The sequence below is a fragment of the Choloepus didactylus genome, chromosome 12 (genome assembly GCF_015220235.1).
Source record: "Choloepus didactylus isolate mChoDid1 chromosome 12, mChoDid1.pri, whole genome shotgun sequence".
NCBI classification, from domain to species: domain Eukaryota; kingdom Metazoa; phylum Chordata; class Mammalia; order Pilosa; family Megalonychidae; genus Choloepus; species Choloepus didactylus.
In genome coordinates, this window is record NC_051318.1 from 87,733,138 (window position 1) to 87,758,123 (window position 24,986).

General features: G+C 42.1%; 1 protein-coding gene across 4 annotated transcripts in view; it reads right to left on the reverse strand.

Moving 5' to 3' along the window:
• Positions 1-397: 397 nt before the first annotated feature.
• The window catches only part of VWA8 (von Willebrand factor A domain containing 8), a 445,644-nt gene continuing 421,055 nt past the window's right edge, over positions 398-24,986 (reverse strand). Inside the window, exons 41-46 of one of the 4 annotated variants that reach the window (XR_005211207.1) lie at positions 23,680-23,805; positions 21,475-21,633; positions 9,290-9,388; positions 8,240-8,478; positions 5,899-6,242; positions 398-1,349 (exon numbers count right to left, since the gene is read on the reverse strand). Coding sequence is in view for 2 of the 4 variants with exons in the window: in XM_037800501.1 (XP_037656429.1) it covers positions 6,134-6,242; positions 8,240-8,478; positions 9,290-9,388; positions 21,475-21,633; positions 23,680-23,805 (732 nt within the window). In the remaining 2 variants the exon portion in view is untranslated. Of the gene's footprint in view, positions 2,711-5,898; positions 6,243-8,239; positions 8,479-9,289; positions 9,389-21,474; positions 21,634-23,679; positions 23,806-24,986 lie in introns of all 4 variants that reach the window. The other 3 variants (XR_005211206.1, XM_037800501.1, XM_037800499.1) reach the window with 3 other exon arrangements.

Here is a 24,986-nt window from a genome sequence, read left to right on the forward strand (position 1 = left end):
CATTAACTGATCCCTGGCCTTCCCTGTTACCCATCAACATTTGCCTTTTTAGTTTTTGTGCGTAGCATGCTGGGGTCTGAGCCTCCTGGCTTGGCGGGAGACCCTTGGATTCCTTGCCAGCCCAGGGCCCTATGGGAACCACCCCTTGGGAGGCGAGGCCCAGGCCGGCCAAGGAGGCCGTGTCCCCAGCCTCCCCATCTGCTTGCTGCTGGGCCTACAAGCACTCCTTCCTGAGCCAGCGTTTTCGGGGCTAAATTTCGTATAGGCCATAACATTTTAGGGAAAAGGAAATGGCCCAACTCTACTTTTGCTGAGATATATTCTATTCATAGGATCCCAATGCCAATGTTGAAAACTTCCTAATTAGTGCCAGAATAAAGAAACAGTCACAGTCTTGTTAAATTAGCATCAGTATTTATTAACATAAATATATTGCATTTGACAAACCAACTTTAACGTACTGCCTGCGTAAACGGACTCACTTTTCATCAAGCTTGAATCAACAAGGCTTCATGTATGACCGTGAAGTAATGAGAACAATTACACAAATTATGTTGACAGGCTCATTCTTTCCTCGCCACATTCCGGCCTGTGTAAGGAGACAAACTTGCTTTAGGATGTTCAGACAGACCTTGTTCCCATCCCTCTCCAGGTCAAAATCCAGCTACATTACTAATGCTTCAGAGTGGCATTTAGATTTAATAAATCCTTAGATCCTGACACTCATCTGGATCATGCCCACCACCGCTGGAGTCTGAGCTTATTGACAAACACTTCTGATTGTTCCTTCAGGGCCAGCTCCAAGTCCTTTCAATGAAGCCTGTGAGAAGAGGGACAGCTTAGGGGTTTCCCAGCGCCTGCCAAAGGAGCTGATGTGCCTTAGAGTTTACATGCCCCCTTGATGAGATTTCTTATAGCAGAACATGACGTTCTCTCCATCCTCTGGGCCCAAACCGCCTTAAAAGGGTGTTGTACTTTGCTCGGAGTGGCCAAATACCACAAGCAGCACGCGATTTAAAAATTATGTAAGCCTGGCATTCCAAAGCCCACGTGTGCAGCTGTGCCGGAACAGACGCAGTCTCTGTTTGCAGGTTAGGGCCTCAGACAGCGCGAAGTCTCAAAGAAGAGTGTCAACCCTTCTCAACTTGAGATGTTTGCTTGGCAAGCATTTTTCCCCTGTGGAGGAGACTTTTGTTTGCCAGGATTTAACAATTAAGAAGAAAACCCACACAAGTGGGCACTGTACAGCCGTGGCACAGAGATCAGCCGTCATTCTCGGCACTCAGTAGTCTTCCAACTCCTCATCCTTTTCGATTCCCACTGGGCGGATCAGCAGATACATAAATATACTTGAAGGAAGCAAAGTGCAGAGTAAGGGAGAAAAGCGAAAGCTTGGGAATGACTATCAAACCAAAATACCTGTTCACTGACAGGAAAGCCCCTCTCGTCCAACTCTCATGATATTTACGTATCTTTTAAAATGTGTATTTTGTCAGTGATGCTATTTTGTTCAGGCAATTGATACAGATGCCCAGATCCTCTGTACAGTGGCAGATGGGTGGCCCTTCACTAATGGGTATGTGGGGTCCTGGGGACAAAATGTACACTGCAACGAAGTGGCTCTTAAAAGAAAGGCGAATGACAAAGTCAATCTCTGGATGCAGAACACCAGGCTTTAGAGTGAGGTGCCCTTTATGTCTAAGCCATTTAATTCATCGATGGGGCAACTGAGCCCCGAAAGTGACCAGCCCAAGTTTACCTGGATGGTTAATGGCGGAGCAGGGTTTAGAATTTCCTTTTGACTAATTCTGTCTAGAGTTTGTAAATTTTCCCCATTATAAGATGGAAAATTGGAATTCCTTTCCCTTACCTGTAGTACTTTTGCCATGGCAAGTCTTAAAAAAAAAGGTAAAGAAAAGAAAAATGGTAGGAACTTACAACCCTGACCAGAAACTGGAAGCAAATTAGCCTCTTCATTTAAGTGCTGTAAAATACTATATATATTGCTGGTTGGAATGATTCTTTTTTTAAAGTGGACATTTTATTTCTTAATCAAATGAAAAGTTAAATTCAATTAACTGAGCACAAGTGGACATTTAATTCTTTCTGAGACACAATTCCAGAAAGAAGTTGCCAACGTAGGAGAGAGCAGCCTCGAATTTGTTGGGTATTACTGAGAACTGCTACTGCTGGCAACAAAGACAGCGAGGCCATAAATAAGGGATTGTCCCTGGGGCTCCCCCAGCCTGTATCTCTCTGTCCTGTTCGTGGAGGAATTTAATTTTGTCTGAGCTGACGTGCACAGGAAGGAGCCAGGTGGAGAGAGGGCTGAGCCTCTGGAGCTGGCCTTTCAGGAAGACTGACAATGCTGTCTGCGGAAAACCACTTCTAAATGGCTTTCAGAGCCCTCGAGTTTATTTAGAGAAAATCTTGCTGGCATTGATTGATTCCTGCCCCCCCTCGCCAACAGGAAAGGGTGTAGTGTAAAGAATTAAATGATTCATTTCAAACATCTGATGGGCTCAAGTACTTCTGCTCTGATCTGCTCCTTGGGCTGCGGTGGAGCCGCCCCATCTGGGATGAGGTCATCTTGCTGCGGCACAAAAGCTTCCAGGGGGGATGCACATCGTCTACTGCAGCTATTCATAACATTCATTCCTTCGGGCCGTGCACGGGGAACAATGAACCTTCTCAGCGTTACACGGGCTCACTGTGGAGACAGGGTTTAGCCTTCTTTCAATGGAACCCCCCTGAGGCACACAAAGCCTTTATTATAACGTCCTGGCCCTAAAGAAGAGCCTGGAACAGTTTGCAGTAGCCTATAATTAAGTACATTTAATAATAAATGCACAGACTTCTAAGGTTTGCAAGAAGTAAAAATAAACCCTTCATATTCTTACTCTCTAACTCCCCCTGTCCTCCTGCCATCCTTCCCTGTTACAAATAAGAAAAAATCAGGGGTTATATATATATATTTTTTAAATAACAATTGCAAAGGATGTCTGGTCAGTGGGCAACGGGAAATCAAATTACTTGAGAACATTCTTTCCATTTAAAAAAAAAATGGCTTCTGCTTTCTCGGGGTAGTTAGTTATACATGGTGAGGATTTGTTAAAGGCTGCTCCTTTAATCACTTTTGGATCTGACTTCCAAAGGCTTTCCAGGGCAGTGACCCTCCAGCAAAGGGGCATCTCCACGGGCTAAGCTGCCACTCAGATGGGCACATCCTCGTCCCCTACAGTGCTGGAATGAGTGGTGAAAAGTGTCCCCCAGCAGTGTCCAGTGTCCTTGTCCTGACATCTACATGCCTGAATGTGTGCAGATAGCATTTCTGAGTAGGAGAAGAGAGAGGAAGAGAGCTCTGCAAAGTGTGGTCAGTTTGCAAGAAAACAGCATTGTAAAAGAGGAGAAAAAGGGAACAAGAGGACAACATCAAGGTTTATAAGAATAAAAGCTGCCCGAGGTGTGGGGGTGAGGGGAGTGTCAGCAAGTCACAAAAGGGTTTGGGGTTTGAATTCTAGCTCTGCCTCTGCCTGACTGCCTGATGAGGGCTATTTACTTGAACTTCTCTAAGCCTCAGTTTATTTATTTATAAAGAGAGGTAAAAAAAATACTTATACATATTGCTATGAGGATTGAATGAAATAATGTAAGAAATCATGAAGCGTGGTATCTGGTACATAGCAAATATTCAGTAAATGCTAGCTTTATTATTATTATTATTGTAATTACATTTTAAAAAAGCCTGTGCATTTATTATCTCACACTTTCTTTGGGTCAGGAGTCCAGGGCTGGCTTAGTTGGGTCATCTGTTCAGGTCTCATAAGGTTGTTGTCAAGGTGCAGGGTGGGCTGCACTCTCATCTGCAGGTTCAACTGTGGGTGAACCTGCTTCCACGCCCACTCAAGCTGTGGGGATAATTAATTTCCACACATATGTAGTTCTGAGTGCCTTCATTTCTTACTGATTATCAGCTAGAAGCCCCTTTAATGTCCAGAGGCCTCCCTGATCTTCTAGAGGTTGCCCACAGTTCCTAAGATTGCACACAGTTCCTTGACAAATGGCTCTAACATGGTCACTACTCCATTTTATGTCCTGTCTTTCATAATCAGAAATATTATTTAATCAAAATGGATGGCAGATTACCAACTGTGGTGGCTTGGAGCTATGTACCCCAGAAAAAACCTGTTCTTAAACTGAATCCATTCCTGTGGGTGTGAACTCCTGTAAATAGGACCTTTTGATGAGGTTACTTCAGTTAAGGGGTGGCCCCAGCTGAATCAGGATGGGTCTTAATCCTATTACTGAAAGCCTTCTAGGGAAGGTCACAGAGACAGGAAAACCACAGGGGAGCAGCCAGCAGCAGGAAGGCAGCGGAACTGAGAAGCTAGGAGAGTCCACCATGTGCATTGCCAGTGACAGAAAAGCCAAGGACCAAGGATTGCCAGCAGCCAGACCGAACGCCACAGTTTTCTGGGAAAAAGCATTGCCTTGGTGACACCTTGATGTGGAATTTATCCTAGTCTCAAAACTGTGAGCCAATAAATTCCCGTTCTTTAAGCCAATCCACTGCATGGTATTTCCTTCAGCAGCCAGGAAACTAAAAGACAAACTAACTTGTGATGGTCAACTTTTTCTAATTTTGTTCAGGTATTTAAGTAATTACATTTTTAAAAGTACTGATTGGACTGAAATTGTTTGTATTACTGGGTGATTAAATACATGTAGCATCTGGCTAGAAAAAGAAAAAAGGACATGCAAATTCACTGGGCAATGCTGCACTGGAAATCAGATTGCTTTTATTTTTTGACAGTTGATGACTGAGAGGTGGGGTTGTGGAACAAATGGGTGTTATTTTGTCTACTGTCCTATAATTAACTAAAATGAAAAGTATGGATCTTTACAATTTCAATAGATATGGGTGAATAAGGTAACTATTAACCAGACTAATCACTCTAACTCATGATAAGAATGCCTACACACATTGGTCACCTGGCGTTTTTGATTTTGTCATCAGTGTTAAAGAGGAGCTTCTTATTCTCTGGTTGGATAGAGACAGACTCCTGCTGAAGCATTTGCTTTTAAACAAAGTGACATCAAGCCTATTGATAAATTAGGGTCAGCTCAAGAGTGAACGGGAATAAGGCACACTCCGAAAGAAAAAAGAATGAGTATTGAAAAAAAGTTTGTTTGTTTGTGTTTCACTCTAAAGAATCTCCAATTACTCTTCAGTTCAAACATATTACCTCGGTTTTACTTTGCTTTAAGTAATTTTTATATGAATGTCATCAGTAGGTAATTTTTTTTCTTATAAGCATTTGTTATTTTGAGCATTACATTTTGGACAAAAAATGGAGTCGTGAAACTTTTGAGAAGAGCTAGAAGAATGAGAAGAAATAGGAAGCTTGAGGCAAGACATCCTTTATCCTCCTACTCCGGAAGCCTCGGAAACAGGACATTTGCTCTTTATTATATAAAGAGCCTTTTAAAAGTCACGCGTGAAAGGAGGAAATCTAAGGATCTTTTGATTCCTTTTGGCTTTGGCCAAGAAAATGGAATTATTGAAAAAATTCAACCTTTTATAAAACACTGCTATTGGAAGAACTTTTTCAGGGGGTTGAATACTATAAAATCATTGTTTGCTGGGCAATACAGAGTAGGGGAGAAAATAAAAATCATTACTGGATAGAAATAGGTAGGGTGGGATTTGCACTGGGCACAGACACGTATCTCCATGTCAAACTGTACCATCAAAGTATGCTGGGGTCACTTTTGCTACCTTAGATGACCAGATGAAGAGTTAAGGCTAAAGCAGGCTTCTGGAAACAGACCAAGCACCATGGTTCTCAAACTACCTTCCTTTAACCTTGAGCCTTTATAAAATGCAGGTCAACTCACTTCCTCTAATGACTTCTAAATCCTTCAATGGTTGTAGATTTCCATGCCCAAGCCTCCCTCTGGCTGCTTTCCTGAATTCTGATTACTGAGTAAGCTAAGTGTTGAAAGACCCAGGAATGCCAGGCGTATTCAGTCATTGCACGGGTCCACTTTATAGAGGTCTCCTTTTCTTCAGTTTTCTTTATTCAGATCTTACTTCAAATCCCAGGGTCATCAGGGTGATGAAGGGCATTTCTTAAACACTGGACAACATGGTGGAGGTGAAGATCTGTTGTAAAATCTGAGGGATGTCCTTAGTATCCATGGCAACGAAAGACCGACCAGCTGGTAAAGTTCTCTGAAGACTGCCAGGATAGAAAGGGAAAGAAAATTACCAATGCAAATTGGGGCTCCCCTTCCACCTCCTGCTCCTGCAAACCCCAGCATCGAAAAGGTTTCTTAGGAAAGGAAATTTTCACGTTCTAACACCTTGCTGGCTGACTGCAACTGAATTGGCAGTTGCTATGCAATGAAAGACTCGGAGGAGCAACTGGGAGAGAGACACGTTGAAAGCAGTGAACTGAGAGAAAGGGCTTTTCAGTGGCAATGTTGGCCAATTTGAAGAGATTTTTCTCCCTTTTATTACTGTTATTTCCTGAAATTTCATATATCCTTGGTAGATCAGAGTCCCAGGAACCAATCTGGGATCAGCTCACCTGGGTCCAGGGAACTTGGTGGCCTCACAGTGGGTTTTTAAGTGCTTTTCCTTCCTTGGAAAACAGGCCTCCAAAAATGTTGCCCAGCCAACTCCCAAGTGGTTCTTGCTTTCTTTCTCTCTCTCTCTCTTTCTTCCCCCAACATTAGGCAATGTGAGATGCAATCTGCATTATCCAGTTGCTGCTTCAGTGACACTGAGATTATATGAGGCTTATGATAATTTTTAAAAAATGTCCATATATCATTTGGAACCAAGGCCACTTTTGAAGGCAATAAAACGGCAGGACAGTTTTGTCTAAAAGAACGCCTCCTTTCACTGTGCCAACAAAGTTTGGTTTTTGAAATGATATTTAATAAAAGTCAGCCATCCTGTGTAGTATCATACATTTGGCATGCCCAGTAGACCAGCAAATTCTGCAACACATCTTTTGCCAGTGGATGTTGGACCATTTCCCTAGGAGACCACAAGGGTATTATTATGCTTTCTTAAGTATTCAAACAGGATCTGTTCACTAGAAAGACAAAATAGCCATTGCAGCTCAACCAGTGTTCGTTGAACTTGCTGTGTGTCTAGTACTGGGCTGGTGCTGGGCAAGATCTGGGCAGGGAGAGCAGGGAAGGCAGGGCTGGCCTTTCAAGGACACTGAGGTTCCCGAGGAGACTCACACATGACTGAGAAAAATGCCAAGTCAGATTGTAATAAAGTGACTGTGATGACATGATAGTAAGGTTGTTCTCGGCCCTACTCTACAACCTGCAGCAAGGGGGTAGGAACCCAAAGAGAAAAAGGCCTCAGCGCCCAGTACTCTAAACAGGACTCTATGCCACTGAGTACGACAGGTGAAAGAGGTGGAATAATGAAAAGGTACATGGCCCTTGGGGGGTTAGGCAGGGGATTTGTGTGTGTGTGTGGGGGGGGGGGTTTACTTTCACTTGTGTTTTCTGCTTCTTATAGGTATCTTAAGCAGAGAAAAACCATGAGCATCTTCTGTTTGTAATTCTAAAAAGATAAATGTCAGTGTTTAAGAAATGAAAGTATTTCCAGATTTCTCCTTTTAGATAATCCCCGATTGTATTTACTGTCCGATCATAAATTTCTCTACTTAATATTGAGTATATTCAGTGTTGCATCTTACCATGCATCCTGTTTTATATTGTTTCCAAGTATTTCCCTTGGGTAGGTGTTATCTCCTCAATAAGACGGTGTATGCACACACACACACACACACACAGAAATGCATGTCTACAGGAAAACAGTAGACATTCACTACTTTGCATATGATTTGAACATGAAGTGATTAGAACTGAGCTTGGGATCTTGATATAAACTGCCAAGCATATAAAATACTGTCTAACTTATTTGACTAACTTATTTGTCTAACAAATCAATTTCCTTATTATTTGTCTTATTGTGGGTTTAAATATAAACTGGAAAATAATTGAAGTTATCATTGTTCATCCAAATGAACGTGGGAATATCACCTTGTCTCAATAGACTATAAGTTCCTGGAGGGTAGGAACTATGACTTCTGTTTTTCTTCCATCTCCTTTAATGTCCCTCATGATGTTGAGCCCATGAAACGGCACATGTCAGGTACTCAAGCAACTATATACTTCCATTGCTGAACGCTGAAATGACACTTACCTGGTTGCTTGATCACCTAAAGAGCCAATAAAAATGGCAAATGCATTTACTTGAGGGTTGCTTGTCAGGATCTGGGCAAACCTGGCTGGGTGAATTCCGTATCGTGACAGATTGGCATCACTCAAGACTATGACAAAGTACTCGTCAGCTTCTTCTCTGACAATTTCCTTGATGGCGTGTTCTGTCCCCTGCAGCGTATGGTCCCCACTCATGCAGAACTGGGCGTGGGCATGCATTGTCTGAGGGTGAGAGACATGGCAGAAAAGCCACCGTGAGAAACTCGTTTTAAAGAAACATGATGGTTATCTATTGACCACAAGAATGTATAACTAGCTATTATTACACATGAATAATAAGTATCTGAGTGAGTGCTATTTAATTTGCACATTAGTGTGACAACTGTACATGGTGATACATGTATTTGGTGTAGACTATCATTAGAAACAGGAAACATTCCAGCACGATTGCAATTGGCATTTACTTTTAAAATTCAAGCTGCCATATAAAGTGAGGAAATGTGAGAAAATATAAAACTTGGTGTCACTACTGGAGGATGGCAATTATACACTAGAAAAATAAGGAATGGGGATGAGTTACCAATAAAGTGGCTGTATCACTAACATTGTACTCGCATAACTAGTAATGGAGGAAATTTACTTTAAAATCATGGTGTGTTGGTTTCTAATACAATTCTAAGTATGTGTAATTCAATTTGTCATTGGAAAATACTAACAAATACTTAAAACTGAGGAAGAAATCATTCTTTTCCAAAGAAACATCTATGGACATAGAAGGAGACTTGTAGAACCCGAGTTATCACACCAAGTACCTTAAAAATATACAGGGGACAAAAATTTAAATTCTTTATGGCAAAGAAAAGGATTTTAGGCCTGAAGGGTGTTTTCTCAGTTCAGTGCTTTAATGTTTGTGAAATAGAAAGTCTTTCTCTTTCCTGTTTCTGCTGCTCCTCCAGTGAATATTTTCAGTGGCCAGAAGATATGTTAATGCCACAGAAATTTTCAGAATATAGAGATTATTGAGTGTACTTACCTTCAGAATCTCTAGTCTTTGCTTATTGTCCTTGGGGACGTTGTTAATTGGAACCAGGTCAATGTTGTAGGTGTCTCCAGAGTGTCCAACGATGTCATACTACATGCGAGAGAATCAGAGTCAGAAGCCTTCTGTCCACTACAGAATCGTCATTCAACATATACATCTCCAACTTTTGGGGCTGTTTCTGTCCAAGATTGTTCAACATGTGGCCATGGAGAAGATGTGTGTTTACTAACAAAGGCAAACAATTTCAGGTCATTTACTTCTGATCTTATCCTCTTCTGTGATCTATGCTCTCTGGGCGGGGGGTAGAAATTGTGACGAAGGTTTCAGTGGTTGCTAAGAATTCCATTCTTAACTTTCAGGAGCTACTTCCATTTTTTTTTTTTTTTAAATAAACTTTATACACACACACACTAAGTGGGCACCCAGGAACCCTAACCAAGATCCCTGGTGTTCATGCTCTATATGATCTCCTCCCCTCAAGTGTGGGCAGGAGCTGTAATTAGTATGGGACATCATTCATGTGATCAGTTTACATTATGTGGCTAGGGAGTTTTCAGATGTAATTATGGTGACTAATCAGTTGACTCTGACTTAATCAACAGGGAGATTATGTGTGTGGGCCTCACCTAATCACATGAGCCCTTTAAAAGCAGAGTGTTTTTTTCTGGCTGGTGGCAGAAGGGGAAGGCAGATTTGAAGTGTGAGGGGTTTTCGAAAGGAGAGAGGTTGTCCATGGCTGAGAGTAAGGGGGCCATGGGGCAATGAATCGAGAGCAGCCTCTAGAAGCTGAGCACAAACCCCAGCTGGGAGCCAGCACGGAAACAGGGACCTCAGTCCCACACTGGCAAGGAACTGAATTCTGCCAATAATCTGAATGAGTTTGGAAGCAGATTCTTCCCCAGAGCCTCTGGGCAAGATCCCAGCCTGGCTGACTCCTCATTATGGCCTTGTAAGACCCTAAGTAGGGAACCCAGTCAAGCCAGCACAGACTGCTGACCTTCAGAGCTGTTAGCTAATAAATTGGGGTTGTTTTAAGCAGCAACATTTATGGTAATTTGTTACGTAGCAACAGAATACTAATACATATATTTTTTCCCTGATCACAAAAGTGAAACATTCATTGTAGAAATTACAGAAGAGCACAAAAAAAAGTAAAAATTATCCCTGACCCCAATACCCAAAGATAACCTCTGTTTATGTTTTGTTGTAAAGCCTTCTAGTCTTTTTTCCTTTCAATATATGTGTAAGAGCTTCTGCGTTCATACATTTGCACATATGCATATTCAAACATATACTCATAAATGTCAACATTTTAAAACTAAAACAATAATGATGATCTACTTAACAGTAGATAAACATTTTTCAATTTTGGAAATACCTTTTAAGTTCCCTATTTCACTATGTTCCTGAGAAAGGCCTGTCTGTTGCAAAAAGGCTAGAGCTGAGAGTCAGGTGCAGTTCTTTTGCAGGAGCTGAAAAGAAGTTTGTGCTGAGGCAAACTACAATTGGGGAAAGATGGTTCCCTTCAATTGCAGGGTTTGTCCCCCAAATTCCCTTATCCCCTACCATGTGCCTCTAAGAATTTTTGTGATGCTGATATGCAGATTCTTTGGAGCACCTGCAAAGAAAATCCTTGGTGTGAGTACTGGGGCAAAAGATTTCATGGAGCATTTGGAATACTATGGGATAAAATGCCTAAGAATCATTGATATCCACCAATCAACCATCCATCAGCAGCTGTTTCTTTTGAACTGTGTGCAAAACTTTCTTCTCATGTCTGTTTCTTTCTAGTTGGTGAGCTCTTTGAAGGCATAGGACATACCTTATTCATGTTTACATTTTTACTGCCTATGAGAGTATCTGGCGTGTTTATTGCACCAATGCTTGAAGAGCATTTGCAATCAAACCGGAGCAGTAAGAAGCTTTCCTTTCACATGTGGGCTACATTCTTTCACAAGTAAGCTGGGTGGAAGCTGGAATGCATTTTTTCCCCCTAGAAGTCATGTGAAAATAGTGGTTAGCCTGACCTAGCTGACCAAAACACAACCCATAACATAAGTGAAACAGTCATATTTAAAATGAGAAGTAGAAAAATTCCTGTTGAAATACTAGCTATTATGGAAAAATAGGGAGTCAGGAGGCAAGGCAGGCTATTTGGGGGAGGTGAGTTCCACTTTAGATGTGCTGAAATTGTGCTTTTGAGGCACAGGGTAGAAACCTGCCTTGCATAGTCAGAGATGTGGCTGGAGGTGAAGATCTCAAAGTCCTCCCCACGAGGGGAAGCGACAGAGCACCACACTCTACCCAAGGGCTAACGCATACAGGGAGAAGATCAGTCCTTCTGGGGAAGAGGGATGACACCAAGCTCAGTGAGGCGTGTGGAGAGCCAGAAGTCGTGGCGGCAGGACGACTGTGGCGTTGAGAGCTTCTGGAAGAGGTTATGCAGCAGGGTCGAGTGACGCTAACCACAGCCACGTAAGGAAAATGATGCGAGACTGACAACCTCTGGGAATCATAAGGGTGACCTCTGGGAGAACAATTTCAGTTTTGTGGTGTAAGAAAGAGAAAAAGAACAGTGTAGAGAGGGTGTCGGGGAGAGGGGTCTGCATTTTACAGCAGAGGAGGCAGTGGGAAGGGAAAGAGGGAAGATGATGGGGTATAATAAGCGAAGGAATCGGGTCCCCAAGAAGGTAGGAGGGGAGGAGATCAGGGTCACAGCCAGAGGAGGAGGAGGAGAATCCTTTTTTTGAGACTAAAGAGAAGGCAGAGAGGATGGGAATGGACAGAGGGCTTTTGAGGTGGAAAACACAATTATTTAGAGATAAAAGCCTGTGCAGGCTGGCTTTCCATAGAACGTGAGGTGAGGCTGTCTGTGAGGAAAGAGGCTGGGGGTTTAAGTAAAACAGCTAAGGTTTGAAGAAATCTGTTTGAACAAGCCCACCTGTGACACTGGTAGGATATGGGACACGTACACAAATGGAGGATCATATATAATGCCTAAATAGAGGAAACTATAGATCAGGCCACAAACTGTTAAATAAAAACACATTTGGCCCTCCTATTTTGATAAATCTACCTCATAGTGACCTGGAAGGCCAGAGTTAAATTGAGGATTCTTGGGTTCCTTAAGTTCTGCATCAGAACACGGCAGCGTGGGGAAGAGCAGCCCCTGGCCTGTGGTCTGCTCCCTTCTCCTCCCACGGCAGGCTCCACGTGTGAGTGTGGGCACCCAGTCCTCGCATCACACTCCAGCCATACTCTTCCAAACAGCTGTCCTTTGGCCACACTCAGACCTCAGGGTGCTCACGCCATTGGCCTGCACACGCCCGCAGAAGGACCAAGAGACGCGGGAAGCAGCGTGGGGTCATCTGAGCAGGCTAGCTGAGGATCCCAGGAACTGGGAAGCAGGCTGTAAACTGGCATTGCCCCGTGACCCTAGAGGCTCTTCACCTTGTGGGGAGGGGCCCACAGGAGGGTCAGAGTGGGCCTTGGGCAGGGGGCTAGGGTATTATTCTATGCCTGTTTTTTTTAAATTAAATTTTTAAACTTAATCAAAAATTTAAAACAAACAACAACAAAAAAACCCCAACATTTCAAACAAAACAAAGCAAAGGATTAAGAAAAACAAATAACCTAAAATAACTACTATGCCTGGTTTTACGGATGGTTTTTATACAGAGGATGATACAAAAGAAGTGTGAGGAAGACTTACCTATACATTTAGAACCATTGACAATAAATGCTTTCTAAGGATGGAACGAATTCCACTTATGAACACAACCTCTCCTTAGCACGGTTTGCCATCAATATAGATAGTGGAAGGGTGACAGATAAAAATTGAAACCTAAAAGCTATACAGCTCTTGAAGGTGGATAACCATAGGGAATCACTGGCTTCAGCTTATGCCTACAGTCACCCATGTTGTCGGGGCTGGGACTGGCATGGATGTGGGAGAGAGCCTGCGTGACTCTTCTGTAGAAGCGAGCTCCAGGCCCTGTGAAGTCTGGTCTGACAATGGTTGCAGCAGGGACTGTTTGTAGCCAAGAAGAAAGCTCAGAGAAGGTGCCAGGCATACTGCTTTCATTACGGGCTGGTGAAGTAATCTGTTAAACAGGATCTTAAACGCTATTTTGGTTGCCTAAAACAGAAGTAGAGTTCTCATTTCAGGCTGAGGTAAGAGGGCTATAAACATATTTGACTTTTTCCTTCCTTTTAACTGGTGGTTAAAATCTTTACTAATCAGATGACACTGGATATGAATCTCTGACCGTGTGGTCAGCTCCCAGGGCTGACACAACTGGTCATTGTGAGGAAAAGAGATGTTACTTAATTATTAAACAAATAGCAATCAAATGAGTAGTTGGAGGCTCCCTATCCAAACAAGAGAGTGGTTGATTAAAATCTTCAGAAACATTTTAGTAGCTATCTATCTATTGCTCTGTCCATCTATTGATCTGTCAAATCATCTATCTACAATTTAATTATTTGCCCAGGGGGGAAAAAGCATACTGAACTTTTTCAGGGAACTGAAATAAAGATAGGTGGGTTGCAGACTTCTCTTTCTTCCTTCCTCTCTTCCTACTTTTCCTTCTGGCCTTTATATGTGGAAGGGAAGTGCTATTTGCAGAAATGTCTTTGTGTCGAGTTCATATTGCAAAGGCTTGAGAAGACACACTTTAAGGGTGGATAGGGCTTATAAAATGGTTTTCAGGCTCTGGTTCCTTGTCTTCCAGACAGGTTTGGGGATTACTCCATGCCAAAAGTCAGTAAAATACTTGAGAGGAATCCAAAGTACATCCAAGTGTGGAGTATTCCATGGGTTATTGTAGATCACTTTACACTTCCATAAAAACGGTACTTCCGTGTCCTAATTGTCTACTGTCTACTATCCAAGGATCTCAACACCTTTTAGAAAAAAGTAATTTGCTAATCTTTTAAGGAAAAAGAACATAAATGCATTCATTTCCATTCTGTAACTTCTGATTCTGCCATTCATGCTGCATGCCAGCTTCAAGAAACAGAAACCTCACTGGCATTATCAAACCACCTACTATTTCAATCATCACTTTTTCTGAGCAGTTCAAAATTTTTAAGATCAGGATTTCCCCAGATATCAGCAATTCTGAAAGCCCTGCAGTCTTGCATTTAGCACTCAACATAATTAAACTGCAGTAGTAAAGAAAATCCTCAACTAGAAGAATGATTTTAGGTACGTCTTTACTTTAGAAACTTATTTAAATGCCTTCTTGCTATATTTTCTTTTGAAAGTCTCATTTGTTTAAAGAAAGGTATAAAAAATGACAACAAATGCTGAGTTTTAATCCAGGACACAAAGATTTATCATCAAATAAGAAGGATGATTTCGAATCCAAAGAAAGCTCTGCTTAGAACAAATAGCTTTAGCATTTTGAGGAATAAGATTTATGATTAAATTTCTATTGGGAAGGATGATCATGTGCTAACTTTGGAAGAGCCCATGCTTTCTTATGTATCCCCATTATAAGTAGGTATATGAGACAACTGCCAGCAGTTATTTCTGAAGACAATGTGTGAAATTCTAGCCCCCCTCTAGAATTCTAAACACACTACTAAGATGGCATAACTGACTGTGGACAGCAAAGAATTAGAAGATATGCATGTGATTTAAAAAGGTCAAGAGATATGCTAACAGAACCTTAGGGTCTTAACTGGCTGACACCCTGTAGGGTTAGCTGGCTAATCTTTCTTCATCTCATAGAAGTCAAATGTAAAAAGACCTGGCTCAGACATAGGGCAAGCCAGTTCACCTCTCCAAATTTAGTGCCTTCCTTGTAGACAAGGCTGGCTTAGAAAACCTCTTACACTGTATGCTTCTAAGTCACTTAGCTCTGACAGGTAGGAATAATAACTGTTTTACTACCTCATAGGCTGGTTGAAAGGGTAGGACAATACATTTAATACAATAATGTTACCATAATGACATTTGTATTGCTCTCTACAGCTTACAAAGGGTTTTCATAAACCTCATCATGGATTGACTCCACAATCTTATGGGCTGGGTATTACTGTCCTCATTTCACAAATGAAGAAACTGATGCTCAGAGAGATTCAGAGCCTTTCCTAAGGTGAAGGCTCCAGTGATGGCAGAGGTGGAAGCCAAACCCAGGTACTCTGACTCTAAAGCCAATGTTCTTACTATAGAAAGATAACCATCTCTCTCCTCCCTCATTCTACAGAAAGCATAAGCTTTCTGAATGGTTTGGACAACATTTCTGCATCAATAATCAAGGAAACTTTCAATTCTTTAACTTCGAATGGACTCAGAAAATGTACAAAGTCCAAACCCTGCTTTGTTCCTACCTCCATGTAGCAATAAGAATTTACTGGAAAGCCTGGGCCTGAGATGACAACTGGTCTCTATTTCTAAACCTGTGAAACATTCCCGAGGCATTGTGGAAAGGTTAATTACAGGCATTGACTTAAGTTCTTGACAGAAGGCATTTTCCCAGCAGGTGCCGGTTTGTGAATCACATCTTTCCGCATCCCTCTGGGAGTTAACCCAGACTTTCTGACCAAGATGTCTTTGAGAAAAGCATGTCTGTTATACCTCCACTGGATGGTGAGGAGCTGAGAGTACTTTTTGTCAATGGTACATTTGCTCCTAAGTTATAAAAAGCCTGTTTCTCTTAACCTTAGGAATCCCTGTGCCTTGTTTTCGCCTGTAAAGGGAGTGAGTGAATCATCTAAATTGAACTGAGGACTGATGAAGCTTTTCCAAAAAGAAAGTTCCCAGAGTCTATATGAAATAATCCAGTATTGGCCCTTGAAGAGTGGTTTTCTGACTTCTCTTTCCTTTTCAAATTTTTTTAGCCAGTGGAACAGTTTCTCCAACTAAATGTTGCACAAAAGGCCAGCTTGTAAAGTGTCATGCAATATAGATGTGCGTGGAACTGTTTCGGTTGAACTGGGGGTGAAGGGGAAGGTGTAGGAAGTGCTGCCGCCCCCTCCTCCTTCCCACAGGGGTTCCTGGTTACCTTGTTACAAAACCACTACTTAGAATACAGTCATATGACTTCATAGAACAATACATTTGAAGTACTTTTTTTTTTTCAAAGCCCAACTTCTAAATAACTGAATATAATCCTGTTTTCTAATGCCATTATTTGAGAACTTAGTGGTGAAATAGTCACCTCACTTTTTGGTGATATTGAGCACTTTGAAGAAAAAATTAAAACACTGAGGGTTCCTGAAAGGACATCTGCGTTAAGATTATGGTGTAACATTCCCAGGGGTCTGGAGGAATCACGAGGAACAAACTGGAAGGAAGATAATGGAAAAAATGCTTCCTGACTTAAATAAAATAGTTCACACAACCATTACTATTTCATCTTTTACTGCAGTGTTTAAAGGCAAGACGAGCACTAAAACTATGGTGACTGTAAGGTTAGAGCAGTTTATGCTGATAGTAAGCAAATAATGTTTCTTACTGTGAATACTGTTTCTGAGGATAATTGAATTCAGTTGGCAGGACAATTATGAGAAAGCTTGGAAATCTCCAATGGCTTTGAATTGTGTTCTGCCACTGAATTACCTTTCCTTCTTGGTGATTCTTGCTCTAAGGGTTGCTGTGGTTTGGTGTGGGTCATGCTAATCTGGAATAAAAAGTGGCCCTTGGCTGCAAGGGCCCAGCGCTGCTGTAAGGAGGAGAGCCTCAGAGGGTCCCTGGAGCCAAAGAAAACACAAGGCAGGTGTCAACAGAGAAGTTTCGGGAAGAGTTCAGATCACCTGACCAGGCCCGTGGCTTCGGAAGGCTGCAAAGCACATACAGACTAAAGGACTTTACGACCAAGGGATGATGCAGGAAAACAATATTAAGAACTGTCTGGAACTGGGAAGTGGGAAGCCTCTGAACACTGCTGGAGTCCTCATGACACAGCAAGTGAGGCCATCCTGAGCTATGGAATATAAATCTTTTACTAGACTCTCCTAAAACTGTGGTTTGTATTCATGCATCATCTTATGTTTGCCAAGCAAATTACATACTTTCATTAGTGTTCATCTCTAGCCTTTAAGCCTCCTTTACAAATGAGAAAATGAAAGTACAGAGAGATTAAATGAGTTGAATATGATCACATAATGTGAAGATACAGGACTGAGTGCATATACACAAATATCTCCGAGAAGATACCAAAAAATCCTCTAACAGTGGTTCGACCCGAGAAGGAAACTGGGAGCTGAGAGAGAGAGTTGCTTTTCATTATTCCTTTTGTACCTTTTACATTCTGAACTAAGTGCACCTATTTCAGCTACCCCCAAACAGTTCATTATAAACAGAAAAGGGCCACATGGTGCAAGTAGGCTCCACTCAACTTTCTTCCCTCTCTCCAAAGAGGAGGCCTGGAGAGCCCAGCAGAGAACGGGGAGCCTGTCTCCACTCAGAAGCTGTGACCTGTTGGCAGGGGTGGGGGGAAGTCTCCAATGTGCCAGGTATCGGGGAAAAGCCTGTAAGGAGCTCCGGAAATACAGGGGACACTGGGACAAGCCCAACAGCACCATGAGGAAACAACAATCCAGAATGAGGGAGCACTGTATAAGGCAACTGGTCTGCTCTGACAAGAAAGCGAAAGTCACGAGAAGTAAGAAAGGTAGTGTTGGGGCGGGGCTGTTTCAGAATAAAGGAGATTAAAGAGACATTATAACCTAATGGAAGGAATGGACCGTGACTGGATCTTGGATTGTGTGGGAAGAAACAACTACAAAAGAAAACTGAATTTGGATCGAATATTAGAAGATATTAATGGGGTTATTGATAATTTTACGGGGTGTGATAACGCTATGGAGGTTGTGTAAGAAAATGTCTTTGTTTTTAGGAGATGCATGCTAAAGTTGTGGAAGTAAAATATTATGATGTTTATAATTTATTTTCAAATGATTCAGAGGGGGGAAAGTATATATTTCAAGAGAAACATTAAGCAAATGAGGCAAAATGTTAACGGTGACTCTAAATGAAGGCATATGGGTGCTCATTTTACTGTTCTTTCAACTTTTTGGTAGGTTTAAAAATTTTCAAAATAAAAAGTTATGGGATAAAGAGGAAAGTTTAAAAAGAAGACAACAACAACAAAAAGGAAAAACAAACAGTCCCGGGTTCCATCCCATGTTATCTCCAACCAGCCTTCCAACTCTGGGAAGTCTTCAGTGCTTCCGGGTCTCGGTTTCCTGTCGATGGATGAGGAAGCTGCAGTAAATGACTGGTGAGGTGACCCCAGTTCCGAAGTCCCTGGAGGATGTGAGGAATCAGGGACGTGTGGCTCTGCTGGCATCCCAGCTCTTTGTGGAGCCTCTCCTAAAGGCCCCCCTGACATTTGCTAACACCACTTTTCCCAAGAGGCTCAAAGAGCTTGTTTCACGAGTTAATAAGGTCTTCTCCTTTTCTTGGAAAGATTTCAGTACCCTGGTTTCAAAGGACTTTCCATGGCCTTAGAAAAAGTACTAAAGGAACTGTAACAAATGTGAGGGTTATATTTATAAGTACAAGAAAATGCACAAAGCCATTAAAGTACTGCCTGCTAAAGATTTAATAGCATAAAAAACGATAAAGCTACTTCAAACCTTGAAAAAAAAAGAGTATTTTTATGGTGGTCTCCTGCTATAACTTCACCTGGATTTGTCTGTCATATATTACTATGGTCATCTTTTTTAACATATCTGTGGCTTTATTGATAAAGACCAAGGAAATTCTTTTTCACTGTTGTGGCAATGGAAGAGAATTATCAGCAAAATACTGCTTTAGGGTTAATGCTGTAAAGGGGAGTCTCTGGAGAGACATGCTTTGCTCATACCTCTAGAACTGTCCATCCCTCATCAAATTGTCTATCAAAATGAGTAGTTTTTATATGTCTCCCATACTATACCACAAGCTCAAGGATGGCAAGGAACTCTGTACTGAGGAAAGTACTCTGCACTTTGCAAGTATTTAATTAATGTTTGTAATTTTGTTGAATTTAATTGAAACCAGCCAATCACATGGAAACAATTTTGTGTATAACTATCAATTAAAAACAAAGCAAATATCTTGTCAATGTGAACACAGTCAAATCTTGTTGAAATGTTCATTTCCTTGATTCTGTTCTCTTTTTTTGTGTGATGGATCCAGTTTTACTGCTAGCTCTTCCAGATTATAGACTCTTAATAGTGAGATTTGGATAATTATGAATCTCTCTATGCACCCACCACATGCGCTGCAGTGCGGGTGGTCCCACACTGACAACTGCACCAGCTCCCCGGAGGCACCTGGAATGGCTCTTGGGGCTCCCTTAGGTTTGCCACCTTCTGTCCTCTGTCTGGTCCCCTAGGAGAGCTGGGTCAACCGACCTTTGTCAACTCCTAATAAATTTTCATTCTACAATCCTAGAAGAAGTAGTTTTACACGATAGAGCAATTCTGCTCTCAATGATGTACAAATCCTCTTTCTAACTGGAAATTTTATTCTAGATAACTATGAACCTGCCAGTTTTAATTGTGGTATATTTGCTATGGTCTATACTGGATTAAAATTGCCATATAACTCAAAGTGAGTCGAGGAACACTGGCCCTCAAGATCCACAGGGAGGCAGATGAGTTGGTCCAAATATTAGCAGAACCTAAAGGTTTCAAAATATTATGTGGGATGTGGGTATTTATGCTAATATAGCATCTAACCATCCATCAGCAGTCCAAGAGACTTAAAAAATTAGTTATATTTTACTTTGTACCAGACAGGATCTAAAATATTTTAAAATAAATGTTTTCTAGAAACCCATAAAACACTAAAAAAAAAAAAAAAATGAAAAATCGTAATCAAGAAAACTTACATCTGAAGGGAGGGAAGGTCAAAAAAAGAAAAATGCTGTTATACCAGACTGCAAGCCTTAAAATGTAACAAAATAGTCCCAGGCGGCCTTGGATTTCGGCTCTGAGCTTCCTGGTAACCAAAGCCAGGAGGGGGTCCCATGCGGTTGCGTGGTCTTCACTAATTGCAAGGAGAAATACATACCGGCTCTTCTAGGGGGGCTGAGCCCCCCATCCCGTCCCCCACCCCACGTGGAGGCTGCACCTTGGTCATACTTTTATGCTGCTCAGTGCCTGGGGCCCCTAACATTTACTGACTTAAACTGTCCTTTTCCTACTACTAACTCTAAAAGAAATTTCTCATGTAGGGCTGTATACAAGGGACCCTGGGAGATCTGGGGGGCAGTGTCCTTAATACCAGGCCCAATAAGGGTGAAGTAATGGGTTTCATCAGTTTCTTGTGTCCATCAAGACACAGAGATACGAGTTGCACAGCGATCCTGCGGTGCAGGTGAGGTGTCAAGCCACAATGATCTAGGATTGCCTGCTTCTGACAGACGTGTTAGATCCAGGATAAAATCTCAGATATGTAGGGATGGACTATGTGTCCTTTAAGTGTGTTTCCACAAATATCGTTTCTCTCCACTGAACTTTTGATAACACTTAGACAACATCTTGTGATTGTGTTCGAGTGTTGGCTCTGGTGAGGACAGGCACTCTGTGTGGCTAACGAGGGTAGATTCATGGGCTCATATTGGGGAGTAATAAAAGTACAGGGGACTCTCTTCCCCATCCTCGGAGCTCTGAAACAGAGCGAGGCTGTACAGAAAGCTGAGCGAGAGCAAAATGGACACAGCTGAAATGGCAGTTTACATTTCTCCCAGGGAAATCAACCTGGCTGAGGACTGTGGGACACCTGTGGACACCTGTGGCTGGGTCATCCTTGCCTGTGTGGAAAGTGCAAGTGAAGCTGGGAGCAGTGCCCTGGGGTGGACTCCAGCCCTTGAGAGGCCTGGGGGGCTGCCTGGTTAAGAGTGGGATGAGACTGGGTGGGTAGGGAGGACAGGGGTGAGGACAGACTTGTGGGGCTTCTGAGTGGCTGCGCTGTTTCTAACATGGCTAACATGATATATCATGTAAAGCATGGTGTTTTCTTCTGCAGTCATTGTCTCTTTAAATTATGCAGATTAAAACAGAAAAGGGTTGCCTTCTCTACAGTGATAAGTGAGCTGCTGAGAGGATGAGGACTTTCGTCCACTCTGGGTACAGCCTGCATCCATCGATCTGTCACAGCCCCTGACTCAGGGCTGACTCTTGGGCAGATGTGGTCGGTGAGGCCTCTCACCATCCTTAGTTCAGGCCATTACCTTGAACTTCTCTTCATAGTTCTCAAAGGCTTCCATGACCATACATACAGCCTCCATTGAGCGCTCGAGCCGGCCGTCCACCCCGTTGAAGCGGTACATGCTGCCGGACACATCCACCACCAGCCGCAGTCGCTTGGGTTTCTGCTGAGGGCTGCCCAGCTGCGGGGAGAGTGACAGGAAAAACCTGTGAGGTGGAAAATGCCACTGGCTGCTCCCCTGCGGGTCTCACACAGGCCCCAGTGTGCCGGCCATGAGGCGGGTGGATCAGCCAGACGCCTGGCACTGCATGAGGCTGTCCCGGCAGGTGGAAAGGCACCCGCAGGTTGTATTTCAGCAAATGGAATTTTGGACTTCTGCTGGTAGTCAGGGCCACTGGGAAAGATTTTTCCTTGGGACACTCCTCTCAAGAGTCCAGCCTAGTCTAGTAAAGTTGCCTCACTGGGGCTGAACTTCTTAAACATAATAATCTGAAAAGCTATAAACCCCATGTTGTCATAGTCACTTCATGCCTCAGAGTCAGTGACTTTAGCACGAGTTTGTATTATTTTGGAGGGAAAAACCACATCAGTTATACTTGTAGTGTTGCTTGGTGACCTGAAAGTCATTTTCCACATAGGCTACAAGAAATGTCGGATCCTGACACAAGTTATGTGAGAAGGGGTCTGGCAAAGGACTTAAGGAAAATATTTTTCAAATGTCTTTTGTCTTTAGTAAGCTATCAATTTTCTCTTCCTTCCAGTCACTGAACTACTGCTTCTCTTTTATTTTCTTGGCAGTTAAAGGCACGAAATTGGTATCTGACTGCTGTCTAGGAACAACTCTCAGTTCAAATATGAAACTCAGGAGATTCAGTTTGATTTTGGCCTCATGCCTGCCAATTTGCAGAATTTAAAGAAAAATATATGTTTTTTTTTTTAATAAAAGGGAAGAAGAAAACTTCTAGATTATTCCATTATTATGTACTTGGTGACATGTATGAAAACTAATGAGTGGAGTCATTAATTGCAAGAAAATACTACGGGTATTAGAACTTGATGGTTTGAAACAAATTTATTCCTTAAAACTTGTGGAGTCTGCCTAAATTAAGAACAGTGCCACATGTGCTTCCATGACTACCCAGAATTTCAGATGCGTCTAAACAATTTGTTGACCACAATGAGTCAGTAAAGAAAGTAGTTGCTGACTCATACCAGTGTCACAGGAATAAGAACGCCCCAAATTACTAACAGATCCTCTCTGAATAAACATTTAAATGGGGTAATTGACACCCACTCTACACCCCCCAGTCCCTGCACCAGGAGCTCTCAGGGGCTACTCAGCGAATGTGGTTTTTCAGGGCTATAGGAAATCACACATTCCTCTAAGGGACTAAATATTTCACTTTATTGCAATTTGGGGGGCCATTGTATTGCAAATACTTAAAAAATTATGGCTGCCTAAAACTTTACATACTACAATTTGAGTTATTTAAGGGAGAATTCCTTATTTTCTAAAAAGTTTCTTCAGTTGTATGCTTGACAAGTATTTTCAGAATAACAGAACAGGAAAGAAACCACTAATATAGCTCTGGCATTTTCACTTGAACAACCTCTGGGATTAACTAACAGACAAGCTGGGTGTTTTCAGCTTCCCCTCCAGGACACCCTGCTCTGTGTCCTCAAGCCCTTCCTCCACTGCTGGCTTCCAGGGGGTTCTGCTGATGGGGGGCCCTGGCAGATCTGAGGGTGAGGCTGGGCTTTTGGCTCCCTCAGCTCCCTCTGCTGTTGTCAGGGGTTGGCTTTCCCTCTTCTGGAAGCCACAGCTCCCGTCAGGCAGCCCTTCTGTAAATTATCTTCTCCAGGTTCCGGTAATCACTCTTAGACGTAAGGGTGGGGTTAGATTCCTGCTGTCGCTAGCCCTGGAACAGTGCACTGCCTATTTTTGGTTTTCCTAAACCCCACCCTTAACTTTGTAAATAGTCTTTTATTAACTGTTCCTTAAATTACCCAACTTTAGCATGCTGTGTGTTTCTTGCTGGGATCCTAACTTACATAATACATAGTAAGATACTTAGTTTTTTTTCCTATTTTTTCCCTCTATAATGCTTTCTGTGGTTGCCATGTTCAGAGTTGTGGCGTTCTGACAAAGAGACCAACTCAAGAAAGCAGGTTGCTGTAAAGAAGGCCGTACTGTGAGATCGGAGGCTACTAGTGCACCATTACTTACTTGTGGCTCTAGCTCGCCTCGACGTTTATAGATGGTTTTCTCTCCAGCCAGCCCATCAATGATCTTGGCATCATCCAGTTCCCCAGTAGCTTGGTGTCTTAGCCACTGTCTTTCTTTACCTTTAGCCTACAAAGACACACATACACACAAATCCTTATTTTAATTAGTTCTGCAGGGTTTTGGACACACTTTATGCATGAATCACAGGAAACACACCAGGGATCTTTTCTATAACTGATGGTTCTGCATGAACGCAGTTTCATAAATGAACTGGTTTGTGCTTTGCAGACAAAGAAATACCCTTTGTGTGGATTTTGTCAGTTTTAATCGTTTTAACATGTAGAACACTAAAATGAACTCAAAGCACATACCAATGGGATAATAGTATGCAAATGAACCCCTAGGGAAATATGCAATATCTGGAAATGTAGTGGGAATCCATTTCTTGTGGATTTTCTGTCACAGTACAGCTAGAAAATTTATTAAGTTATAAAATAATCAGCTTGGACTTGTTAACATTGTCTGCACGTACAGAGAAAACATGATTTTCAGAACTCTTCCTTTTGGAAAATAATTTGTTATTGAAGTTCTTTGTGACTTACTGTGCAAATGGAAACAGCTGAAAACCACAGTACTTGAACATTTTGTATGCCACACATCTCTCTGATTGTCTAATTCAGAAATCTTCTAAGTTACTTTACTAAAGGTATTTCCACATAATACCTTCCTACAATAACTTAAAACCACACCAGGTGGACAAAGATGGTAGTTAAATTATAAAGAATCATAAATATCCCAATCAAAGCATAGGTTCATTACAGTCAGAGGACTATAGTTACATTGATGCAGGAAGAAGAGCTAAACTATCTTATGCATGCAAAATAGAATAGTGGGTAAGACCATGTGCTCTGGTTCGAATTCTCCCTTCACTACTTATCAGCCATGTCACTCGGGTAAGTTACTTAGCCTGCCTACAGCTCAGTTCCCTCATCTGTAAAATGAAAAAACACTAGTGTCTGCTTTAGTGAGTTACGTGAAGGGTAACTGAGACACTACATGGAATGGGCTGACAAAGGGCCTGGTAATATATGTCAGCTGGTATCATCATCATCATCATCATCATTATCATCATCACGTGAGACAAATTACAGACAACTAAGTCCACATTAATTTAAGCCACTTCCATCCTATTGCATTGGAGGTGGCTGGGTGATGGCATTGCCACTGAATATACAAAGCCAAGCCTCAGGCAGCCAGCGTCTATTTTAAGGACAGGTGCCATACTAAGAAGCTTCACACAATACAAC